Genomic DNA, 24,899 nt, shown 5'->3' with positions numbered 1-24,899 from the left:
CTGCCGCGCAGGTGGAGGCTGGCAGCCCGGACCGTCCCTCGGTCCCGTCCGGCTCCTTGGCTCCGGCAGCTGCAGCGGGAGCGCTCCGTGCCCTGGGCCTGCCCGGACCAAAGGCGGGGCTCTGCTCGCCTGAAGCTTTTGGAACAAATCAGGAGTCTCCCGGGTTCTCCACGTGTGTCAGCCCATGCCCCTTGCCTTGCAGTCACCCCGGTGTTCACCAGCATCCCCAGTGACACGACGGTGGAGGTGGGCAGCAGCGTGCAGCTGCCGTGCAGCTCTCAGGGGGAGCCTGAGCCCGCCATCACCTGGAACAAGGTAAGGGCTGCGGCGTGTGGCTCCCCTGCCCGCGGCTTCTCCAGACCCCCCGTAGCTAGAAGGCAGCCGTGGTGTACACAAAACGAGACAGACTTTGGACATGCTCCTTTACGAGTCCTTTTTGGTGACAAAAGCAAAGAAAACCCTTTTGTTAGATCCTTGGTCCCGTAATCACTAGAGAAGGTTTCCCGTTGTTTCATTTCTCTGTGTTGTTCTTATTAAGCCCAGTAAAGAAATGAGTATCAGTGTTTCATTGCAAGCAAGTGTTTTAATATGGAACTTGTCCCTGGAGGTCGTGCACTGGAGGTCGTGCAGTGGCGCCCCGGGAGGGAAGTGCAGGGTCGCAGGGCCCTGCAGCCTCGGCCTCGCTGGGTGTGACTCAGGCATCCTGGCTTCTCCCGCACCACCCACCCCAGTACACGTCCCAGGAAGGTTGCCGTCTGTGGCCACGCCCCGGCACGCGCACCCCAGAGATCCAGGGACGTCCCAGAGTGAGGTCTTAAGTTCTTCTGGGTCCTTTGCGAGCAGGTGGGAGAAGTCCATGCCCTTGAATTGGCGTCGGGCGAGCTCCTTCCAGCGTCGGCGGGTCTCAGCACAGCCACCGTGATGGGCCCATGAGCGAGGTCCTGGCAGGTGGTGCTCCTCTCCAGGGTAGATGCCTGTGCTCCGCAGTCTGACCCCACCGTTTCTTCCATTTATCTTGCTGCAGGATGGGGTCCAGGTGACAGAAAGCGGGAAGTTTCACATTAGCCCCGAGGGCTTCCTGACCATCCACGACGTGGGGCCTGCGGACGCCGGCCGCTACGAGTGCTCGGCCCGGAACACGATCGGGCAGGCGGCGGTCAGCACGGTGCTCAGCGTGCACGGTGAGCCCGCAGCACTGACGCTCCCCGCGCGGTCGGAGGCGACCGAGGAGAGCAGGGAGCCTGGGGGTTTGGGCGTTATCTGAAGACAGCACAGCCCAACCTTGCAGGGAGGTGGGCGGGATCCAGAGAGGCCACAGCCGTCCTTCCTCCTGCTGCTGTAGGCGCTGCAGGCCGATGTGGTCGTGCCCTTGGCGATCTTGCCTCGCTCTGGGTTTCCTGGTTGGTTTAGTGGTCACCCAACCCCCCTCAAATTCTACAGCATGTCATTTACAGTCACCATGTGGCAAAGCACAGACGTAGTTACTGCTGTGAAAGAATCCCGGCCCCTTCACTCTGTTTCCTCTCTGTTCTGGGTGTGTGTGGCCTTGTGCGGTCCTGGCGTGTATTAAGTCTTCATTTTAAACCCCCAGATAATCGAGGACCGTTCCCTTCCCTGGACTGGTTGGTGGCCCTAGAGCCAGGTGGACCCCGGCTCTGTGCCGGCCTGCGGAGCTCACCCAGGGCATCCCCTCCGGCCCCACCACCTGGTCCATCCAGGTGTCACCTCCACCTTTCTGACACTCCATGTGTTCTGGGCCAACAGGGTAAAATGCACAGCCTGTAGCTTGGCATAAAGTCTTTTTAAAAAAATATTTATTTATTTATTTGGTTGCGCTGAGTCTTAGTTGCAGCTCGCGCGCTCCTTAGTTGCGGCACGCGAACTCTCAGTTGCAGCGTGCGTGTGGGATCTAGTTCCCTGACGAGGGATTGAACCCGAGCCCCCTGCATTGGGAGTGTGGAGTCTTTTAACCACCGCTCCACCAGGGAAGTCCCTGCATAAAGTCTTACAGTTCGACCCAAACCTGCACTTTGTCTCCAGCTCTCTCTGTGCCCCGCTTCCACCTGCCGCCCCCCGGCACAGAAAGCCTGAGTTCTCAGGTAACAGAGCCTCCACACCCAGGCCCCTCCTCTGGACGATCCCCCAGTTCCTCCCACAGGAAACATCCTCCACCTGCATGTGCGTTTTTGCCTTTTCCACTTTAATCACCTAATCTGCCTTCCCCGAGGACTGGTGAGCCTCAGACCTGCCTGGGTGTGGTTAATTTATATGCCGACACCTCACAGCCCATACTCCACACTCCCTGCACGGTGCCTGGAGCCTGTGGGCACCTGCAGACAGCAGTAAAGGCGAAACTGGAAACCTTTTTTTTTGAGGGGGGAAATGTTAAATGACCTTATTTTCCCATTATATGAGAGCGTGAAGTGATTATAAATTAAATCGGTGAATCTCCTGACTTAGAAACAGTGTTTTTTTCCATTAATGTTTATTTTTATACTTGAAAAATAATGTTACTTTAACATGAATTAGTTACACGTGAAGTTTAAAAATAATCTCCCACCCATAATCCCACTCCCCCAAAATAACCACCCTGAACATTTTAGTGAATTTCCGTTACCCTTTTTCTAAGGCATGTAAAGAAGTGTTTTGGGATGATTTTTCTGTGATCATTGCTTGAAGAAAAACAAAGTCAGTTTAAATCATTGATAGTAATGAAATATTAGGGTAATACAATTATGTAAGATTGTTCTGTCCATTTGTCTAACACATGACATAAAAATACTAGCTTCTAAAAATTAGTAAATTGGGGCTCTGTTTGAGATCGGTGTCAGGAGGGCCTGTGTCCCAGTCTGGAGGGGGGTGTATTCCAGGAGGGAGGGATGTGTATCCCAGAACCAAGTGAAGGCAACATTTCAGTGAGGACATTATCAGCCGTGTCAGGTTTTCTAGAAGGTCGAGTATTTTGAAGGTAAAGGATACCGTTTATTAAAATGCATGCTGTTGGTGACCTGGCATGAGACATTTTGGAAAATAAAGATAAAGATGGGTTGGAACAAGGTTATTTTATTTAGCAAACTCTAAACGCTAGAAAAATGTCAATATTAAGTGAAAAAGGAATGAAAAGAGGAAAGTAGAAAGGGAGCCGTAGCTTCAGAGGTGTCAGGTGTATCCGAGCGTGCCTGAGTGTGCGTGAACATACGTGCACGCATGTATAGTTACGTGTGTGCATATATGGTCACGTATGCGTGTGCACATGTGGTCATGTGTGTGTGCGTGCGTGCCCACATGCACACATGCTGGGTGTAAGAATGTCTGATCCTTCCTTCGGGGCATAGGGTGAAGCGAGAGCAGAGTCTCGGGAGGGTGGGCGGGCAGAGATCCAGCACCCAGGCAGGTTGACCTTTGATGGGAGGAACGCAGAATCCACCGGAAATTGAAGCACCACACTCTCCGCCCAGCAGGGCAGCTGCTCTGGCGGGTGGGCCTGAGTCAGCGCCTCCACTGTTGGGCGATGCTTTGGTAGAAGAGCTTCAGTGTTTTAAGTTGCAACTACCGTGTCCTTTTATGGCGTATCCCATGATTTAAAAAATTAAGCGTCTGCAACTTCCATACAGCTTCTCGTAGAGTTTGTGATGACATAGCTTAAGGTTTGGTGTGAAAAGTAGAAATAACATTGGAGAAAAGCATGCCTCAGTCTGAGTGACATAGAGTCTAGACATTATTCTCTGACTCACTTGTGTGCACGTTTTCCGGTGACTTGCGACCTCGCATTTCCTAGTTCCCGATGTCAGTAGGAACGGGGACCCATTTGTAGCCTCATCCATTGTTGAAGCAATCGCGACGGTGGACAGAGCCATAAACTCCACGCGGACGCACTTGTTTGACAGGTATTTGCAGAGGCGGGCGGGGCTTCAGAGGGTGATTCTCGGACGCAGTTTTCACCGGTTTGATGGGAACAAAACACGGTTTTAATTTGAAAATCAATAAACAGTGTTGGTGTTAACTTTGCTGGGGGTTAAGATAACAGAAAGATGCTCCTTTCCAAGTAGAAACTGAACTATGATTCACAAATAGAACATTTAAACCATTTTTTGACTCATTATTTTGGCTTGTTACTCAGTGACTTGGCAAAAACAAAGCATTTCCTAAGCCCTTCGTGCATTTGTTCATCTTGGCAATTCTAGCGTGTTTTTTCTGCATTTGAGCTGAAATAGTATGCTGGTGTTTTTTTCTACTGACGTAATTAATTATTTGTTTTTAGTGTCTTTTGGTTTTGTTCGTTTGTTTTGTTGCCTTCCGCTTGGGATGAGTAAGGTAGGACACCTTGTGTCTGTAGAAACGTAGCCACAGAAATATTTAAGAGCGATAGCTCTCCTTTGGGCGCGAGTGACCTTTGTTCTCAGTCATCTGTTCCGTTCTTCCCTTTTCTTCCCGAACACCCGCTAGCCGGCCCCGCTCCCCGAACGACCTGCTGGCCTTGTTCCGGTACCCACGGGACCCCTACACTGTGGAGCAGGCCCGGGCCGGGGAGATATTCGAGCGGGCACTGCAGCTGATTCAGGAGCACGTGCAGCACGGCCTGATGGTGGACCTGAACGGAACGAGTCAGTACCCGGGCGGGGTCCACACCCCGCAGATCCCTTCCCCATGACGACGTCCAGCCTGTCGGGCCCGGGGTCTGTGATGATCGCGGTCACGTGCGGGTTGCCTTGAGCTGGGACAGTCCTGTGGCTCCCCAGGTCTGATGGGAGACCCAGCAGTGACCTGACATGTGCTCAGCACGGGTGGTCGTGCTGTCCTGGCCCCCGGGCTCCGACCATCGGGGCCTCTGGACCAAGGAGCGCCCCTCGGAGGCCGTGGGTCCAGGTTGGGGCTGTTAGAGAGGACGCTGATGGAGCCCCAGCAGGTGCCGCGCAGACGGCGAGGGTGAAGCCCCCCGCTCCTCTGCCCGCTGCAGGGCCCCGCCCGAGCCTCTGCAGGGCCGGAGGGGGATTAGCGCCCAGACAGTGTTTAGGAGGAAGCGTTTTCCTTGCTGACCCTTCAGCCGTTCAGGACTTCTCAGGGCGGCTGTGACAGAGCAGGCGTGCCAGCCTCGCCCTTCTCTCTGGGGAGGCGGGAGATGCCAGGCTGTCGGGTCTGAGCCCGACGCCAGATGGCGATGGCAGCCCAGTGTCCTATCCCTGCAAAGCTCCTCTCTCGTGCAGGCCTCCAGCGCTTGTGTGTCTGACTGCTGCTCCCCCAGCCTGGGAAATGTCACCTCCATCTCTTTACTGCTTCTCTATGTGGGTACTTAGGACGCTGTCCTCTGCAGAGGGGAGCTGCCACCTGTCTTCTTTAAACGTACACGGGCGTCGGTCCCGAAGGGAGACGCGAGATGCGTGGTGACCACCCCGCGGCCGTGTGGGGAGCGTGGGCCCTGCGTGTGGAGCCCCAGGCGCCGGTCTGGGAGCGCTTGGAGCGGGAGCTGGTGCGCCAGGTCCTTCCCAGACTTCCCTGCGGGAGCTTCCTCACCTCCCTGCTTGTTCTCTCCCGGGTCCCGGCACTGCTATTCGGTCCGGTAGGCCCAGCTGGCAGGGGCCCCGGGCCAGCGCTCGTGCCCGCCTGGTGCCCGGGCTGCTGAGGTGTGTCTCCACCTTCTGTCCAGGTTACCACTACAACGACCTCGTGTCCCCGCAGTACCTGAGCCTGATCGCCAACCTGTCGGGCTGCACGGCCCACAGGCGTGTCAACAACTGCTCGGACATGTGCTTCCACCAGAAGTACCGGACGCATGACGGCACCTGCAACAACCTGCAGCACCCGATGTGGGGCGCCTCGCTGACCGCCTTCGAGCGCCTGCTCAAGGCCGTGTACGAGAACGGCTTCAACACGCCCCGTGGTATCGACCCGGGCCGGCACTACCACGGGCACCCGCTGCCCATGCCCCGCCTGGTGTCCACGGCCCTCATTGGCACCGAGGCCATCACCCCGGACGAGCAGTTCACCCACATGCTCATGCAGTGGGGCCAGTTCCTGGACCACGACCTGGACTCCACGGTGGTGGCCCTGAGCCAGGCCCGCTTCTCCGACGGGCAGCACTGCAGCTCCACGTGTAGCAGCGACCCGCCCTGCTTCTCGGTGGCCATCCCCCCCGATGACCCGCGAGCGCGCAGCGGGGCGCGCTGCATGTTCTTCGTGCGCTCCAGCCCGGTGTGCGGCAGCGGCATGACGTCGCTGCTCATGAACTCCGTGTACCCCCGCGAGCAGATCAACCAGCTCACCTCGTACATCGACGCCTCCAACGTCTACGGCAGCTCCGAGCACGAGGCCCGCGCCATCCGCGACCTGGCCAGCCAGCGGGGCCTGCTGCGCCAGGGCATCGTGCAGCGCTCGGGCAAGCCGCTGCTGCCCTTTGCGGCCGGGCCGCCCACCGAGTGCATGCGCGACGAGAACGAGAGCCCCATCCCCTGCTTCCTGGCTGGCGACCACCGCGCCAACGAGCAGCTCGGCCTGACCAGCATGCATACGCTGTGGTTCCGCGAGCACAACCGCGTGGCCGCCGAGCTGCTGGCGCTGAACCCTCACTGGGACGGCGACACCGTCTACCACGAGGCCCGCAAGGTGGTAGGGGCGCAGGTGCAGCACATCACCTACCGGCACTGGCTGCCCAAGGTGCTGGGCGAGGTGGGCATGAAGATGCTGGGCGAGTACCGTGGTTACGATCCGGGCGCCAACGCCGGCATCTCCAACGCCTTCGCCACGGCCGCCTTCCGGTTCGGGCACACGCTGGTCAACCCGCTGCTACAGCGGCTGGACGAGAACTTCCAGCCCGTGGCGCACGGCCATGTGCCGCTGCACAAGGCCTTCTTCTCCCCGTTCCGCATCGTGAACGAGGGCGGCATCGACCCGCTGCTCCGCGGCCTGTTCGGCGTGCCGGGCAAGATGCGCGTGCCGTCCCAGCTGCTCAACACGGAGCTCACCGAGCGCCTCTTCTCCATGGCGCACACGGTAGCGCTGGACCTGGCCGCCATCAACATCCAGCGCGGCCGCGACCACGGCATCCCGCCCTACCACGACTACCGCGTCTACTGCAACCTGTCGGCCGCCCACACCTTCGAGGACCTGAAGAACGAGATCAGGAGCCCCGAGATCCGGGAGAAGCTGCAACGGTGGGTGTGGGGGGACAGCCCAAGGGGGTCGTGGCCCCTGGATTTGAGTCTCTGTCTGTGCAGCCTCGGGGGTGGGGGGCACGTGGAGACGGGGAGGGGGCAGGTTGAGGCTTGACTTCAGAGATGAGGGGCCCTGTCCGGCGGGCCTGATGGGAGGGGTGTGGAGGGATGAGATCGTCGGGCAGGACGAGACTGGCCCGCGGGCGCTTCGGGGAAGAGACCCTGCTGCAGCCTTGGGAGCCGGAGCGCCAGCCCTTGGCGCCGCAGGACGGGCGGGCCCCCAGCTATGAGGCTTTGTCCGGAGTCCTCTCCCTAAACCTGCTGTCCCCCAGACCCGGGCCTGTCGCCCGTCCCCTGCACCCCCGTCCGTCACAGGCAGCAGCCTCCCCCCTCCTGGGAGAGGGCTCACTGGGCCGGGGGCACGGAAGTGGAGGACGCCCAGCGCGTGGGGCAGGGCCCCTGGAGACCCCCGGGCAGCCCCTCCTCCGTGGGCCCGCAGAGGCCAGGGCCGGCCCTGTCAGGCCACGAGGGGCCGGCGTCTGGTGGGACGGGGCTTCCTGCCTGTAGCGGCTGCCTCCTCCCCAGGATCTCTGCGTCCAGATCGCTGCTTAGACAGGGTCCTCACGACTCCCCCGCCCCCACCCCTCTCGTGTCCAGTCTGCCCTGGCTCCTTAAGTCCTGTTTTTCTCGTTAATTGTTCTAGTCTCTCTGGGGGGGTCTTTAATGGAAATAACCACTCACTAGAGTTTTCCCACAAGGGTCCCCTGTAGCCCGCTGGTCACTGTGTACTTACAGTATGTTTGAAAAGGAAAAACGCTTTTCTGTAAAGGCCCACGTGGGTCATTTCCTGGACGCTCCTGCTCACGAGGAGGTAAGTCGCTGATGCTTCAGTCACACGCTTGACGCTGCGGTTCGGGCGTGTCCTCTTCAGGGCCTGGCCTGCGCCTTCCGGAGAAAATGCCTTTTACTCGTAGTTTATCGCAGGTTGTGAATAAGCGAGCGTCACGCTCTACCGTTGAAGATGTTCCAGTGTTCGTTTACATAACAGTGTCAGGTTGCCCGGTACGTAAACGCACGCTCCCCCGGTACAGGGACCTTTGTGGCACGGGCTGCTCAGCTAGGGTGTGTGGACTGTCTGTGTTCTTCATGCTTGAATATCCTCCGTTGTTCTTGTCCAGACTGACGAGATCACTTTCCCGGTGTTTCTTTCCTTTGCCCAGCGTCTGTCAAAGCCGTCTGCTCTCCAGCTCAGCGCTGCTGGGGGCTGGGGGCCCTGAACCTCGAGTTCCGGGGACCCTGGGGAGGCTGTCAGTGTGATCCACCCCCAGGAGAGTCACGCGCTTACCCGCCTCTGCGTCAGGCCTGACTCACCGAGTGGGGATGAGACAGGTGCCCGGGCAGAGTGACGACACGGGACAGTGCGTCCCAGCTGTGGGACAGTGACGCTGTCAGGGAAGAGAGGCTTTTAGACGGGGCTTAAGGGAGCGTGTGCTTGCACCTGTGTTAGTGGCATCTGATCAGATCTGTCCATTTCTGGGTGCACAGCGAGGGGGAAGTGTGGCCTGTGCTGGGGGGCTGTGAGCAGGAGGGTGCCCTGCTTCGGTCTGGAGTCTGCGGGGCCCACCTGTGTGGCCAGTCCCCCAGGGGTGGGGGGCAGACGGAAGGGGGCCCTGCCCAGGAACGGGGTGTCTCCTTTGGGAAAAGCCCCTGCAGGCGGAGAACCAAACTTGCAAGGCTCTTTCTGACTGTGTTTCCATCTGAACTAAAGTTCAGTGTGAACGTCCTTGAACTTGGATAAAGTTCAGTGTGAACGTCCTTGAACTTGGGGAGAGTGAGGATGGCGTGTCCTCGGACTGAATGCCCTTCCGGCAGCTTCGCGCTCACCCTGCTCCTGAGAGGGGGAGCGCTGAGGACGGCCCGGCACGGCCCTGTCCGCAGTCCGCACCCCTAGTCCAAGCAGGTGGAAAAGGCGTCTCGGTTACAGGATGCACTTAAAAGGCCCAGTGGAGCTTTGGGTGGCAGCTGAAACGAAGCCATCATCGTCCGCCCAGGGTGTCGGGAGAGATCAGATAAGAGCAATGTTAGAGAAGTTGTCAGCTCTTTGCTTAGAAGCATTTATTTCTAAGGAATTGGAAGAATTTGATGAAAAAGTTTGTTCTTGAACATTAGACCTTGCTGTCTTAGTCTTTTGTGCGATTCCCACTTAGTAAGTAGCTTCTTCACAGCAAGTGTGTTTTCAGTGTACGGCAGGATCCCGGTATTGTTTTGAAAACGTGTCTTTAGCTGTGTGTGTAGCTTATTCTTCATGTGTATCAATGACAAAAGCACTGGAAGGGTTTCCAGTAAATGTCAAGTTGTCTCTAAATAGGCAGGAAAGGTGTGGTTTTAATTTCCTTCCTTGTGTTCTTGGCTTCTCTAGCTTTGTATGATAAATATATCCGTGTGTGTATTTTATCATGCGTATATGAACGGGAAATAGCAACACGTCTTTAAAACATAATGGATGGATGCTTTAAAGAAATAAGTGGATTTTACTAAGTGAAGACCTGAATAACGTCAAATAATGATAAAGAAGCCACGAGGGTTTTATTTTCCGCTGGTTGCTGTGCTCTTCACCAGGTACGGCTTTGCTCAGTGAATTGAAGGCTCTGCTTGGTCTCGTAGGTTGTACGGCTCCCCGCTCAACATCGACCTGTTTCCCGCCCTCATGGTGGAGGACCTGGTCCCCGGCAGCCGCCTGGGGCCTACCTTGATGTGTCTGCTGAGCACACAGTTCAAGCGCTTACGGGACGGGGACAGGTAAATGCAGATGCACCTGCCGCCAGGTAATTCAGTAGGTGGCCGTGTGCCGGCAGTGTTTCTGGAAGGTGGCCTGTGCTGGTCCATCAGAGGAGCTGCCCCTGCTGATGTTAGTGCACATTTCTTGGTCTTCGTTTTCTGAGTGGCTCACAGTAACGTTTGAGTCCATTTTTAAGTGATAACCTAATTGAACCACTTACGTCTCATCACTGGCGAAACTGAGTGTGGGGAATATTTTAACCAGCCCCCTGGGGCTTTTCCGTGTCGTGTTTTCCCTGAGCTTTGCTCTCGTTCTGGGGAACGCAGGTTGTGGTATGAGAACCCGGGGGTCTTCACCCCCGCCCAGCTCACGCAGATCAAGCAGACGTCGCTGGCCCGGATCGTGTGCGACAATTCAGACAACATCACGCGTGTGCAGAGGGACGTGTTCCGAGTGGCCGAGTTCCCCCACGGGTACAGCAGCTGTGACGAGATCCCCCGGCTGGACCTCCGCGTGTGGCAAGACTGCTGTGAAGGTGGGCGTCCCGGGGCCCTGCCGCTCACCGGGGTCCGTCCTCCTTCACCGACAGTTTGGGTGGAAGCTTAGTGCCCGCTAACGCACGGGCTGGAATCGGCACAGCAGTGAGAACACAAACGAAACAGGTGGCTCTAGGGGTCCGTAAATTCTGGAGTGTCCATACCGAGCAGTACTGTGGAACCCGAGGATAATTAAAGTCATGGTTTTGAAGAATTTGTAATGCCAGGAGATAGGAGTTAGCAATGAGAACTACTAAGTAAAAGAAACAGACAGCAAAACTTTAATGAGCTTAGCTCCCAGCTTTTCTTTAAAACCTATCACACGTCTGCATTTCATAGCCTGCCTGTCTGTCCCCGCAGATAAAATATGAACAAGAAACAGATCGCAAAGCTTGCCAGACATCAAATTTAATTTTAAAACTGCGTGCTGTGTGTTCTCAGTGTCCAGAAGAGCTTGTGTAAGCAGAGAAACGTGCCATAAATCACCTCCTGAGGAGGTGGAGAGTGTGACAGGCAGCTGCGCGGCGGCCTCACCCAGGCACCTGGGAGCCCGCGAAGGCGGCGGTGCCTGTCCTGCCGCCGCGGCTGTTTCTGGATGCGCCGTCCAGGGGGCTCCTACGCAGCATTCCCGAGCCGGGTCGTAGCTAACCTCGACCGCACGTTCTCATTTGAACATAATTTCGGTTTAATTCCAACTGTGATCAGAGACCCAGGGAACATTGCAATGGGGGGAACACTGAGGACCCATTCTGGGTAACCCCACTCTTGTGGTGAGGAAATGGGGCCCCGAGCCTGGGGCAACACCACGGGCCACACAGCCCCTGTGGGTGAGGTGGGCAAGGAGGGCCCAGAGCCCCGGCCCCCGGCCCTCCGCCTCGGCTGGCGATGGACACCAGGTGCAGAAACCGGTTTTCTTTTGCACCTCGTTATTTCCGCAGGAATAGCCCTGGCCAGGTGGTTCTCGCTAGTAGTTAATTTTAATGAGCTGTTATTTTCGTTAGTAAGTGTTGAAATCTGGGTCGATGCACGTTCTGTGTGTGAGTGAGTGTGTCTGCTGTGATTCTGTGTCTGTGGCTTCTCTCTGTGCGTACGTATGATGTACGTAACTAATACATGGGATACGTAATACGTTAAATATATATATAATGAATACGATTTGCAACGTTGTAGGAGAATTCACATACATATTAAAATTTTGCTCGCTACATGCCCAAGTTTCCAAAGCATTAATTTCTCATTTTTATAGCTGTTGGGAACTTGGTGTTTTTTTTTCGCTTTTTAAAAAAAATATTCTGACCAGTATATTAAGGTCACAACAGTTTTCCACACACATGGTGGAGAATTTGATTCTTGTGTTTGCAGACGGTTGTTCTCTTTGAAAATCATTGGAAAAAGCCAGTCTCTCTTTTCAGATACAGAATCTTCATTTTCTGATAACTTTACCAGATAGATTCCCTGTAGCTGCTTAGAAAGGAACAGAGACAGGTTTTCTGGCTTTTGCTGCAGAAACCCGGAGTCCTCTGAGAGCCTGAGTCTTGGATCCAGGCTCCGTCGTCTGTGCCTCATTCCAGAGCCTTTTCTTGCTTCCGCTGGACAGTCAGAGGCTTAGGCACTTGGTACAGTTTCCAGCATCCTTTCTTCTGGATTCTTTTCCTCTTAGAAATAGCAGGCATAGCCCTCAGCTGACAAAACTTAAAGAATGCTCTATAAACTTTATCTGTTTTTATTTTAGTCCAGAAGCCATATCTAAAAAGTGGCGGAAAAAAAAGAGTTATGGTTTGACAGAACCAAATGTCGGTAGCTGTCATCGACACCTCAGTGTTTATAAAAGACTCACTTACAGGCTTCCCCAGTGGCGCAGTGGTTGAGAGTCTGCCTGCCGATGCAGGGGACGCAGGTTCGTGCCCCGGTCCGGGAGCATCCCACATGCAGCGGAGCGGCTGGGCCCGTGAGCCATGGCCGCTGAGCCTGCGCGTCCGGAGCCTGTGCTCCACAACGGGAGAGGCCACAACAGTGAGAGGCCCGCGTACCGCAAAAAAAAGACTCACTTAACCCAAACTTTCTTAAGCTTCATCTCTTAATTGTGTATTTGTTTAATCCAAGTACGAAACCTGCACACGTGAGAAACCTAAGAAACTGCCCTTGGGAGGATGCGTGTCTTTTTCTCTTGACCAAAGTTAGGAATTTCAGCCTCTCTGTGAGGACTGATGAGTCACGGAGAGGAGGACACACACATGCACACACTTCTGAGATCACTGTAGAAGTTACTGAAACAGTGCCAACCACTCCCGTGTGGGCAGCACAGCAGGCGCATGCCCCACCCGGAGGAGGGTGTCGTCGGGGGGCAGCACTGGGGGTCGGGGGGCTCCAGGCCGCTCACCTGGGGCGGGGAGGGGAAGGGGAGTGGGGACAGTGCCTCCAGCGCTGCCGACCTCAGCGCCCCGCGTGTCCTGCGGGAAGGACAGTGATACTTGCCGAGCTGTTCTTAACGTCCCCTTCGTGGGACTCGAGACCCTAACGTGTCTGCGCTTTGCCCGCAGACTGCAGAACCCGGGGACAGTTCAACGCGTTTTCCTACCACTTCCGAGGCAGGCGGTCCCTTGAATTCAGCTACCGGGAGGACGAGCCAGCCACGGATGCGGGGCCTGGGAAGATGCCAAGGTACGGCCGAGCCCCGCCGGGACCTGGGACCGTGCACCCTGCCAGCTGGCCCTTGGGTGTGGGGGGGGTGTGCCTCAAGGGCACCCATGCAGCCACTCCACGCGCCCCGCCCTCGGGCCTGGGAGCCGCACACCCTTGGCTGTGTCCTGAGTCTCCCTTGCTTCTCCCAAGCAGAGCCGGGATGCCCGAGACGAGGCCCAGTAACGCCTCGGCCACCGCCTTTGAGCGCCCACCAGTAGCAGGGACCAGCGACTTCCGGGAGTTTGTCCTGGAGATGCAGAAGACCATCAGGGACCTCAGGAAGCAGGTTGGGCGCCCCCATCCTCACCTCCCCGGCCTGCCCGGCCCCTCTCCACCCTTGGGCCCGGTGTGCGTTTCTCCCGTGACGGTGAAGGGAAGGTGCTGCCCACATACCCCTGGTCCTCGGCCTGGGAGCCTCCAGGGAGGTCACTTTTGTCTCTGCCCTTCTTTCTGGCTTGGCTCCAGCTGGGCCGCATTGAGCTGCCCTTGGACCTCCTGGGACCGGGGACCCTCGGCCGTGGGCTGCCCACTGGCGCGTTGGGTGAGGGGCGCGGGTTCCCCCCGAACACTGGCTGTGAGGGGCTCCGGGTCAGGGCCATGCAGAATTCAAACCTCAAGTCCTGCCCAAAGCCTCCTCTTCAGGGATGACTGTTAAGCCTCTGCTCCCAGGGGGATCAGGAGGTTTTGATGGAGGTCGGGTCCCCTTGGGCGCCGGAAGGGCACCGGCACATCTGTACTCTGGGGCTCTTCCCTGGGGGTCTGCAGGGTTTGCAGACCTCCGCACCCCGCCCCTGCCGTGTCTGCGCGGGGGTCTCAGCGTGATGTCACCTAAGTGGGAGTGAAGAGTGAGATCTCAGGTTAATGGGATGCATGCAGAGGGTCCCAGAGGGTCCCAGTGAGAAGGGCTTCTGATGCTGTGGAACATTCCAGAGACAGGCCTGCGAGTTGGGGATCTGTGGTGCAGGCCACGTCCTGCTTCTGGGGGTCTCAGTCCGCGGGCTTGGAAGACGTTTGTATCTTCCAGGGAGAAGTGCGCCGGCTGCCCTGCATCTGCTCTGTGCTTGCCCTGTAGCTTCTCCTCCTGCCTAGGGGTCTGGGGACAGAGTTGACAGCCTCAGGTGCTAACAGACTCGCCACGGTTGGGGGGGTGGGCAGGGGGAGGACTGGCCTGCCCCAGCTGGCCTCCCGCTGGGTTCAGGGCCCGGACAAGAAGCCCTTTGCCTGGAGCTGGAGACAGAAAACCCAAGCAGACCCTGAGCTGACCACACAGCGTGCCCAGGGTGGGGCTGCACCCTTGGATGAGTGTCCAGGGCCAGACAGCTGACCCCTGATCCCTGAGAGTCCACAGGGAGGCGGCAGAGAGGCCTGGTCGCTCTGCACACATGGGTCAGGCTGACCAGACGGGGGTGTAGGACGGGGCGGTGAGAGGCTGGCCACCCCACGCCTGGCGGTGCCCATCCCACACCTCGTTCATGAGTCAGTTGAGACTCGGAAAACCCGAACGATGGTGGGCTAAATAAACGAGGTGGAAGTTTGCTTTCCTCTCACGTATCCCAGAGGGAAATGGGCCGGGGCTGCCGGACCCTCCACGGTGCAGAGGCCCCAGCGTTTCCAGCCCCCGCCACCCTGTCAGCGCCTCCCTCCCAGCAAGAGGGTGGCCCCAAGCTGGGGCCGGTGTGCGTCGGGGTCAGCAGCCGGTCACAGCCCAGAGCTCCTTTGAGAAGCTGGTGCAGAATGCTCTTGTCACCCAGTCCTGTGTCGGCATTCTCTCTGCTTCTTTCTAAGGTTTCTCTTCTCTTCTTTACCGACTACTCACCGTACTTACAGTCCGTGCACTTCTGGCCTCAGATACGGCAGAGGTCAGGCTGTTGTCATGGAGCTTTTGGACAAACAGCTACCAGCTGCCTAACGAGTAAATCTGAGGTTCCAGGAAAGTGCTTTAGACATTCACCTCGGTCCCCGTTCGTCGTGAGGCATCGTTTCAAGTGAGGGAGCAGGTGCGCGGTACCCAAGCTGCCCGCTGCGTCCCGGTGACCAGCGCTTCTGCTTTGCCGCAGATACGGAAACTCGAGTCTCGGCTCAGCACCGAGTGCGTGGATGCAGACGGCAGCTCGCGCGCGGACGGTACCACATGGAAACGGGATCCCTGCACCGTCTGTGAATGCCGCGTGAGTGTGGATGCCGCGGGGGACCCGGGCAGGCAGCAGGGCCGTCAGGGAGCTCAGCTGTGGGGTCCCCTCGCACGTCCCTTGAGAACTCAGGGCTCTTCCCCCGGAGCCGTTGCTGAAGGTCGACACGGACATCACTGCCCCTGGTCAGCGCAGGGCTGTCCACACTATTCTCGGTCCTGGAGCAAGTGGACCGAGGGGGCAGTGGTGGCCGCAGGGGAGAGGGGCCTGGCCGCTGCCCAGGCTGGGCGGGAGTTTTGGGGCGGGGCTGGGAGCCAGGACGGGAGGACGGCGGGCGGGTCGGTGCACATGGGGAGGGGACTTCGTCCCCTGGCTCTGGAGGAGCAGGGGTCCGTCCAGTGTCCCTGGTGGTTGTCAGGTTTGGGCAGAGCCCTGTCCTCCCAGCTCCTCTCTAGCCGGACCTCCTCCTGGTTGACACCCAGGGACGTGATCCCGGGGTCCCCAGTGGGAGGTCAGAGCTGGGGGTGGGGTGAGATGCAGGGGCCGGGTCCCCAGGACTGACGGGCTCGGGCGCCGTCTCTCCTCCAGGACGGGCAGGTCACCTGCTTCGTGGAGACTTGCCAGCCGGCCGATTGTCCAGCACCCGTGAGGGTCGGCGGGGCCTGCTGTCCTGTCTGCCCGGGAGACTCCATGGGGAAGAAGCCCTGAGTGCCTCTGAGCCCTGAGCTTCCCCCTCATCCCCTGGAGAGCGAGGCCGGAGCGGGCAGTGCAGGGGACAGGGCACAGCGAGGCCGGGACGTCTCGGGGCCACGGCACGGAGCCGTGTCGGAACTCGCCCAGGGGGCTCAGGCCGGAGTGCTCGCCAACAGACCACGGAGCAGACACGTGTCCTAACTTCATGTTAGACTTCTCAGGTTTTTATTTAATTTTTTCTAAATGAAAAATTGGTGCTACTATTAAATTGCACGATTAAACCATTGAGGCTCCTAACTTGATTTCACCTAATGTCACCGTTTCTTCTCAACTGAAAGTTAGTCCCGCCTGGTTCTGGTACCAGGAGCTTGCAGAGTGGAGCCGCCAGAGGAGGGACACGGGATTGGAAAGAAACTCAGTCTCTGGCACACAGAGCAGTGTCTGCGGAGCGTGTTGGGTGACTGGTCTGGGCAGTGAGCACACCCCCCCAGCCCCGGCCCTCGGCAGCTCCCAGGGCATCACCTGGACCCACAGGGCGGATGACCCCACCGCCTGGAGCAGCAGCCCGTCCTGCGGCTCCCGACTCCTTCGCCCGGGATTGGAAGGTTTTTCAGCCGCGTTTAGAACAGGTCTGCGTTCACCTGTAACTTGCACGCACGCTGGCTGGTGTGGACCAGATGTGAAAACCCTCCGCGCCACGCCACGGTACCTACTGACCTGCGCGGCCAGCGTTAGCTGTGGCCAGCGCGTGCTCTGTCCCACCAGAGCCCACAGGAGGGCCACAGTGCTCTAGATTCTTCTTCCAACGGGAGGAGTTGGAATGTTGGGACCTTTCTAACTTCAGGTTGTGTGAGTGCATTGAAGAAAAGCGACCCATCCCTATACCTCATTGCTGTTTTCACAGCGTGTGATGTTCGATGAAATTTCGCCCATGCTTTAGTTTCAGATACATCAGAAAAACCATTTCCACTCTGCAAAAGTTCTCGTAGGATTCAGTGAAAAGCAACTTCCATACCTCATGGTCTCCGTCTTTTTAACTGACCAAAAACCTCCCGTCTTGTTCCAAATACAAAGTGGTCTGTGTTCTGAGAAACGTGTCCCTGGACGTCCTGCTCAGTTCCGCAGACCTGAGTGTCCACAGCGAACCGGGTCCTGTGCTGGGCGCGGATACAGCGCCCACCTGCCCTTCCCACAGGAGACCCTCGAGGACCCCGGCCGTCTCGGTCCGAGGGGCCAAAGCCTGTGGCCCGTGTGGAGCTCATCACGGGGTGGGGGAGGGGAGGCAGGGCTCCCGCCAGCATCCAGCAGGTAGTGGGCAGTTTGAAAGCCTGGTTTCGGCCCAGCACAGGCCTCCTTCCCGGCCACAGGAGACCCCAGTGCCTGCCCTGCTAACATTCCAGCCCGAGGACTCGACAGCAGCTTACACACGGTCGGCTTGAAGTCTGTCCTCACACATCACTAAGTGATCAGTAAAAACTCCAGTGTTTCACAGGCACGGGACTTCTTCTGAACTAATAACTCACACTGAATAAATAACCAAATCTTGGAACCAGTCTCTGTAAGCAGAAAACGGATAACTTTGTCTGAAAGTTGATGGCTGTGTAAGTTGCTCAGGTATAAAATCCCGCCTTCTGGAGTGTTTTGGTGTCTGAAGGTGCCCGGGAGGTTTATCTGGTTTCACGCAGAGGGTGGGTTTAGACAGGCAGCCTGGCATGGCGCTGTCTAGCCCGACGGGAGGCTGGCTGTGATTCACAGAGAAGTTCTGCGGTTGCGGTTGCAGTGGGAACGTCTGCAGAATCGGCCATTTGAGGAGGTGGTGAGAGGGGCTGGACACGCCTCCAGCCCCGTGGGGAGCTGGGTGTACGTATTCCCTGACTTTTCTAACCCTTTGCCAGGAGCAAGTGCCTTTCTTCTGTTCATTGCAATCAGTCCGTCACCAAAGAGCCGTTTGCACTATGTAACGATGCCTTTCAGTTCCAATAAATGGGCCACATTTTCAAACGGACAATGGGTGTTCTTCTTTTCATGAGCCGATCCCAGAGGCGGGTCCCCTGGGGAGCCCTGGGTCTCTGCATGGACCACCATTCATAGAAAAAAGTGGAAAAGGAAGAAAAGGGGATTAGTTAAATGGAGGCTGTCCTCCCCTGTGGCTGGGATGCTGTCCTGTGGACAGAGCTGACCTCCGTGTTGTGAATTTTGGGCAGGTTGGGGGCGAGCTCCCAGGAGAAACCTCCAGCCCCTACCCCACCCCCGAGGTTTCTGGCTCTGTGGCCAGAAACATGTGACCGTGTGACAGCTTTCCAGCCCCTGGTGCCCTGGGTCCAGGCAGGAGAGAGGATGCCGTCCTGAAGGGACCTGGAGGGATGTGAGGGTGTCTTTGCAGGAGCTGGAAAAATCGTGGCTCGTTAGGGAGTTACCACAGGAAGAAAACTGAAAGGGAAACATTCAGTACTGAAGTTTTTGAATTTGCCAAATCAGTTCAAACTTTGTGATGAGAAACTTGAACTTTCACGATCCTGCCTCACTGCAGGCAATACTGAGCCTGTCCTCTGACGCTGTCCTGGGGAGCTCGCCCTGGTCACAGGGGAAGGTGAGGGATTGCGCGGAACGACTTGAGCAGCTGTCTTTTCTTCGAGTGACAGATGTCGTGTTATGTACGTTTTTGTGTAACGTGAATAAGCTTCTCCACGTAGTGTTGGGTGCTCGAGGATCCCCGTGAGCTGGAGCTCGGGAAGCAGGTACCCAGGTAGAGTGGCTGCAGAAGGGCGTGTGGGCCGCAAGTTGATAGAAAGACTGGACGATGTGGAGGCCAGGCTGTGGACCCGGAAACGGGCCTGCCTGGACTTCCTCTCCCTCCCCCAAGACCCAAGACCAGCACCTGTGCTGTGTGCCGGCCACCCTGGCGTGCTGACCGCACCTGGGATGGATGGTGGCCCCCTGGCCCATGGAAGGACCATCCGTCAGTCTGAGGTAGGGGGTGGGAGAGAGCAGTCCCCCTTCGGCCAGATTCTCAGCAGGCACGGTGCCCCAACCACCTCCCCAGGGGACCCAGGGTCCACAGTCCATTGCACTCGGCTGGAGGCCGCCTCTGCCAGAGGCTGGGGCCCAAGGTGCCTGGCCCACCTGCAGCTCACCTGCTCTCCACCCCTCGGTCAACAAAAGACAAATTAAATGAGGCACTTTCCTGGTCAGAGGTTGACCCAGGTCAACACAGCCCCGAGCACCCTGTGCCATTTCAAATGAAACGAAGTGGACGATGTAAAGTTGGCAAAAGCGTTTGTCTCTTGCTTTAGAAAATGAGGAGAGGAGAAAAACGGTACAGATGAACCGGTTTGCAGGGCAGAAGTAGAGACGCATGTAGAGAACAAACACGGACACCAAGGGTAGAAAGCGGGGCGGGGGAGGGTAGTGGGGGTGGGATGAACTGGGAGATTGGGATTGACATGTATACGCTATTATGTATAAAATAGATAACTGAGAAGAACGTGGTGTATAAAAAAATAAACTTCAGAAAAAAAGAAAATGAGAGAGATCGATATAAAAACAATCAAGAGAGGGATTCTGAGATAATTATGGTAAAACCTAATTTCTTGATCTTGGTGGTTTTCATGAGTTTCTTTACAATAATTTATTAAGCTGTCGGTTTACTTTTAGGTAATTTTTTGTGTATTTTATTTCATAATAAAAATCTGAAGTCATTAGAAAGATATTTAAAAATTAAGCAGTTTCAACAGTTGGGGAGCAGGGAGATATATGGGACCTCTCTGTACCTTCCTCTCAATTTTGTTGTAAGCCTAAAACTGCCCTTAAAAAAATAAAGTCTTATTTAAAGGAAAAATGAGGAGAATGTATGGAAACATTCCTTGTGCCTTCTTAAAATACTCACACCTGTTTCCTGTGGGCAAAATTATGTGCTCAGTGGCATAAATAGTTGTGTTTTGTTTGCCAAATGATTTGCCAAAAGATTCTTCCTTATATGTGTGTGTACAGCTGATTCACTTTGTCATAAAGCAGAAACTAACACACCATTGTAAAGCAATTATACTCCAATAAAGATTTTTTTAAAAAAAACGATTCTTCCTTGTGCTTAGAGAATGACCCAAAAGCATTTTTTAAAAAGAGTCTTTTCTGACAGTTTCAGGGAGTCACCTGAGTATGTTTCTTCTGGTTTCACCACCGCATCACCATCCGCAGCTGTAGCCATGAGACCCTAGAACCTTGGAGACAGATGGGGGAGCAGGATGAGCACGTCAGCAACTGGGGTGCGGAGTCCTCTGTCCCCGAAGCCACCGGAGCCTTGCATGTCCCAAATGCCCACCATGGACGGTTGGGAGTCTCGGCTTGAACAGCTAAATGGGTTGTCCTGTAATTGCAGAAGAGGGGAAATGGGCCCAGAGGCGGGGCACCTGCACCGGGCCACCCGCAAGTGGAGGGCAGCCCTGGGGCCCCCTGCAGCCAGCTTATCCCAGGCCTGTGTCTGTCCTGTCCCGTAGGCTCCTCTGCAAAGGCTCCTTCCCGCTGTGCGGCCCTTTGGGCTGCCGTCCTGTTTTCTTTAAGCGGCTGCTTTGGCAAAGGCCCTGAGCAGAGCACGTTCCTGCTTCCTCAGGTATTGAGTGTTAAGGTTTCATGCTTGAAATCTAGTTGTGGATTTGCCTTTTATGCTAATGGTAACAGATACTCTCAGACCCAAAGCCTGGAGGCGTTGACAGGGAAGGCAGCATGTTTGAAGTTGGAAGGTTCCAGAGGCTCTAGTGGTGCCTATTTCAATGTTTGTGGGATTTGTGAAAAATAGCTCAGGCTCATTTGCTCTTTCAGCGTCTGGATTTCTTTCTCCAGAGACGGGGTCTCCAGAGGAAGGAAGCCCGCCAGAACGTCTCCGTGGTCTTTCCCATGGCAGCCTTACCTCCTGCCGTAAATGTTTCCCTAACTAACAGAGTGATCTCGAAGTCAGGCTTTTTTCCCATTATAACTCTGAACATCAGCCTGATGCTGGTCTAGTCGGTTCTGCCAGGAAGCCCCGTTTTTCAGAAATAGCTTCTTTATGGACACGTTGGTGTTACTGGGGAGGGAGGGGACTGTCCCTTTTCGCTTGCAGGGACTGTTCAAGGGTAGAACGGTGAGTCCGGTGTGGCTTTGCTGTGCGGGAGGTTTGGGGAAGGAGAGGGGTAGGAATCTTCTGATTTTCATTATAACCTTCTTTCCTTTTCCAACATTGAGCATAATCTTAAGTATCATGGAAAATGTTATTTTGGATGTGTTTTATCAAAATCGAATCTCTCTGTAATGGTTGTTAACCCTCGATTGAAAGCCCTAAACTTCGGAGCTGCATGACGTCATTGTTACATGCTTTTCCCATTAGCTTCATCCTTCCTGGCACCCAGACGAATTCTCCTGTTGTTTTATCTTTGAGCAAAACAAATCAGGGTACACAAACAGAGCCTCTGCTGGATGACTTAATTTGCAGCTGTTCTCACAGGAAGTCCCTGGAAAACATTGGTGTTTGTGTTCTTTAAAAATTACGGCACCAGAAATTAACTCAGAGAATAGCCACGGTCACCATTTCTTGTAATCGTGATGCAGCGTGAGTAAAGTGAGAGGGGACGGGATGCTGGTGCTGCCTTGGCCGTATGTCCGCGGAACATCTCAGCCGGGCTGGGTCTCGCCTCTGCTGCCCGTGGCCCCACAGAAGTCGGGAATCGTGGACCCAAGGCTCAAACCCACTTCTTCTGACTGAGGCCAGTACTTTTCTCATTTCACCAAACTTAGAGAAAATGAACACCTACGTTGAATTAACACTTTGATTCATGCTATACTTCACCCAAGGTGCTGCTAGAAATGCCTAATTCATCGAATGTTCCTCACATGGGGGGACGACATTCTGTAACTTTGGGAATCTGAATGCTTGAAGTATGATTTCCTGTTTGTGCTGAACTACAATCCTAACCACGCTTTCATTCGCTTACGGAGACGCTGCGCTCGGGGCCGCACGTGTGTGTGTGTGTGTGTGCGTGCGCACGCGTGTGTGCGTGTGTGTGTGCGTGTGTTGTGTGTGTGTGCGTGTGTTGTGTGTGTGTGCTATGTGTGTGTACTGTGTGTGCGTGTGCTGTGTGTGTGTGCTGTGTGTGTGTCCTGTGTGCGTGTGTGTGCTGTGTGTGTGCGTGTGTGTGTGCGCGCGTGTGTGTGTGTGTAGTTTAATTCACACCACCTGTTCCTGCTGTGCAGACAGCTGGGGGGTTCATATCAAGTGCCTAGTGCAGAACCAGGCTCTAACACAAGTGCCGTAGGAGTGCGGTTCTCTTTCTGGCCACTTGGGCACAGCTGTGCTCCTGGAGACGTCTCCGGTCCCCCAGGTTCCACATTTAGTTCTCAAAATAACAATAAGCAGTGACTTGTGTTTTCATGCCGACAGGAAGGAGGAAGAGGGTGCTGAAATACTTCATAGGCTCTGCCTGAACTTAAAGGCAACAGAGTTTGCATGAGAAACTCCCTCATTGGACTCAGAATATTGTGAAACGAGAGGCCAACGGCTGACACCTCAGGTCTTGCAGAGGCCGGGATACACCTGGATACAGCCTCAGCCCCCAGCCTCCTTCCCGTGTGACTGAAGCCCGCTGCCCTGCCCCGTGCCCCTTTCCTGCTTTTGTGTCTGCCCTTGTCCTTATCCTCCTTACGTGAACTATTCCCATGCACCCGCTGCCCACTGCTGACCACCTGAGCCCCTGGCGGCCGACCTCCGAGAAAGTACCAGTGGGAGCGGGGCGCCCGTCGGCCTGAGCTGCTCTGCGGACTCACCCGTTATCGTTCCTGCGCTCAGCTCTTACGTCCTGGCCATGTTACAGACTCCTTAGTGACCCCCTCTTACCTTTATCTCCATGAATTCTTACTTGGTACGTACAAGAGAATATTACTCAGCCATTAAAAAATGAAATAATGCCATTCGCAACAACATGGATGGATATAGAGATTGTCATCCCGAGTGAAGTGAGTCAGGAAGAGGAAGACAAATACCATAGGATCTCACTTACGTGTGGAATCGAAACTGTGATACAAATGAGCTCATTTACAAAACAAAAACAGACTCACTGACATAGAGAATAAACTTATGGTTACCAAAGGGGAGAAAGGTTGGGGGAGCGATAAATCAGAAGTCTTGGATTAACATATACACACTACTGTATATAAAATACATAGTATATAAAATATATATAAAATAGAGACCCAACAGGGACCTACTGTATAGCACAGGGAACTGTACTCAGTATTCTGTAATAACCTATATGGGCAAAGAAGAGATGTGTATATATATACACATATATATATAACTGAATCACTGGTGTACCCGAAACTATTACTGTAAATCAACTACACCCCTATATAAAATAAAAATTAAATTTTAAACGGTCATTGCTGATCTGGTGCTCACGTCTCGTTGGCAACGGCCCCATCGCTCTTCAAGGTGAAGGTCTTTACTTGGAGGCTGATTGAATAATCTTATTTTTGCAGATAGCGTATCGGAAGAGACAGATGAGACAGCGAAGTCGCTGGTACAGCGTTTGAGGCGTGGGTCTGGGGGCGTGGGGAGCAGGTACAGGGCTGCCCGCTGCTGCGTGACCACAGCACGGTCAGGGCAGCCTCGCTGCTGGCCACCAGCCGCCGTCCTGGGGGCGTGATGGTGACCTTCCGCCTCTGTCCCCATTCTGCCACCGGCCTCCTCAAGATGGGTGGGGCTCACTGCCCTTTATTGGACCGACGGGAATGGGCTTCCTCCCCTGCTTTCTCTCGGCAGTGGAGACATAACCCTGGAGAAGAGAGAAACGCCAGGAAAGTCATGCAGGGGTTTCTGTGGTTTTCATAAAAATGAGTCAAAACAGCCCCCCCGTTATCTATTTCCTCTTAAACATACCGTTCTCAGGCCTAGGAAAAGCCACATAAACCCAATTTTCTGTTCTATACCCTATAAATTCATTAGTCCACTCTAAATTCCGATCTACCCAGTGGGCAACCAGGCACAGGTCTCACTGTCCTAGAGCCCAGGCCCTAAGCTGATGGCCAGAGCAGCACAGGTGTGCAGACTTGCCACAGCTGTGGCATCTGGGGAAGCAGCTGGACCCTGGTCAGCGAGTGGGGAGAACTGAATGCTGAGCTGGCCACGTCTCGGTCGCGTCTGACTCTCGACCCGCCCCCTCACCCCTCCCGGCCCTGGACGAGGCCCCAGGGCCCCGAGGGGCCCGTGCGAGCCCAGGTGCTGTCGGCTTCTGGATCCTTCTCCCGCATATGACTCACCCGCCTGCTGGCATGGCTGCAGCCTCGTGGGGTCGTAGAACGGCTCTTGGGGACGTCTTCCTGCTGTAGCTGCAGTTAGGGTGATGTAAGGGCCACCCTTTCATCTCTGGGCTCGAAGAGGTCTCTTTGCTTTCCTTCTTGGTCACCTTACGAGTCGGCGTGCTGGGGTGGAAACCAGTGCTTTGAGTTCCCCTGACACCTACGTGCCACCTGCCTGACTTTTGACAAGTTGCCTGACCTATCTGGGTTCCCTTTCTCTTCATGTGAGACAGGAGAAAGAACACCTTCCTCATAAAGTAAGACAGCATTAGGTGTGGGTTTCTTCTCTCCTTCCACCCCTGGACACAGACACCGAGTTTTGTTGTCACCGAGGAGACATTTTCAAAGGCTGAGCTGACACCCTCTGGCTGAAATTCAAAAGATGAATTGCCGCGTCCCAGAATTACAACTTAGATCCGTCAGAACTCTTGTTGCCAATGACAAAAACGTAGCTCAACCCCCAGAGAGAATGTGAACTTTGCTGGCGAGGCACGTGGTAATGTGGGTGTACCTGAGCCCCAAGGAAGCAGGACCCCCGTGTGAGCTCCTATCTCCACTTCCCTCTCAAGGCTGCTGTAACCTTTCAGTGGAAGACGTGGATCTTGGTGGC

General features: G+C 55.5%; 1 protein-coding gene across 2 annotated transcripts in view; it reads left to right on the top strand.

Moving 5' to 3' along the window:
• The window catches only part of PXDN (peroxidasin), a gene marked incomplete at its 5' end in the record, with an annotated part of 67,492 nt that extends 47,528 nt beyond the window's left edge, over window positions 1-19,964 (top strand). For both annotated transcript variants that reach the window (XM_082672061.1, XM_082672060.1), the window contains 11 exons: window positions 203-315; window positions 1,025-1,181; window positions 3,779-3,887; window positions 4,447-4,604; window positions 5,645-7,148; window positions 9,813-9,947; window positions 10,254-10,462; window positions 13,004-13,124; window positions 13,299-13,431; window positions 15,203-15,313; window positions 15,863-19,964. In XM_082672061.1, coding sequence (XP_082528187.1) covers window positions 203-315; window positions 1,025-1,181; window positions 3,779-3,887; window positions 4,447-4,604; window positions 5,645-7,148; window positions 9,813-9,947; window positions 10,254-10,462; window positions 13,004-13,124; window positions 13,299-13,431; window positions 15,203-15,313; window positions 15,863-15,982 — 2,870 coding nt within the window. In that variant the 3' untranslated portion in view covers window positions 15,983-19,964. The remainder of the gene's footprint in view (window positions 1-202; window positions 316-1,024; window positions 1,182-3,778; window positions 3,888-4,446; window positions 4,605-5,644; window positions 7,149-9,812; window positions 9,948-10,253; window positions 10,463-13,003; window positions 13,125-13,298; window positions 13,432-15,202; window positions 15,314-15,862) is intronic.
• Between the last annotated feature and the right edge of the window lie 4,935 nt (window positions 19,965-24,899).

Source organism: Grampus griseus (genome assembly GCF_964374135.1).
Source record: "Grampus griseus genome assembly, chromosome: 15".
Lineage (NCBI taxonomy): Eukaryota > Metazoa > Chordata > Mammalia > Artiodactyla > Delphinidae > Grampus > Grampus griseus.
Note: the sequence above shows the minus strand (reverse complement) of the source record. Positions and strands in the feature narration are given on the sequence as shown.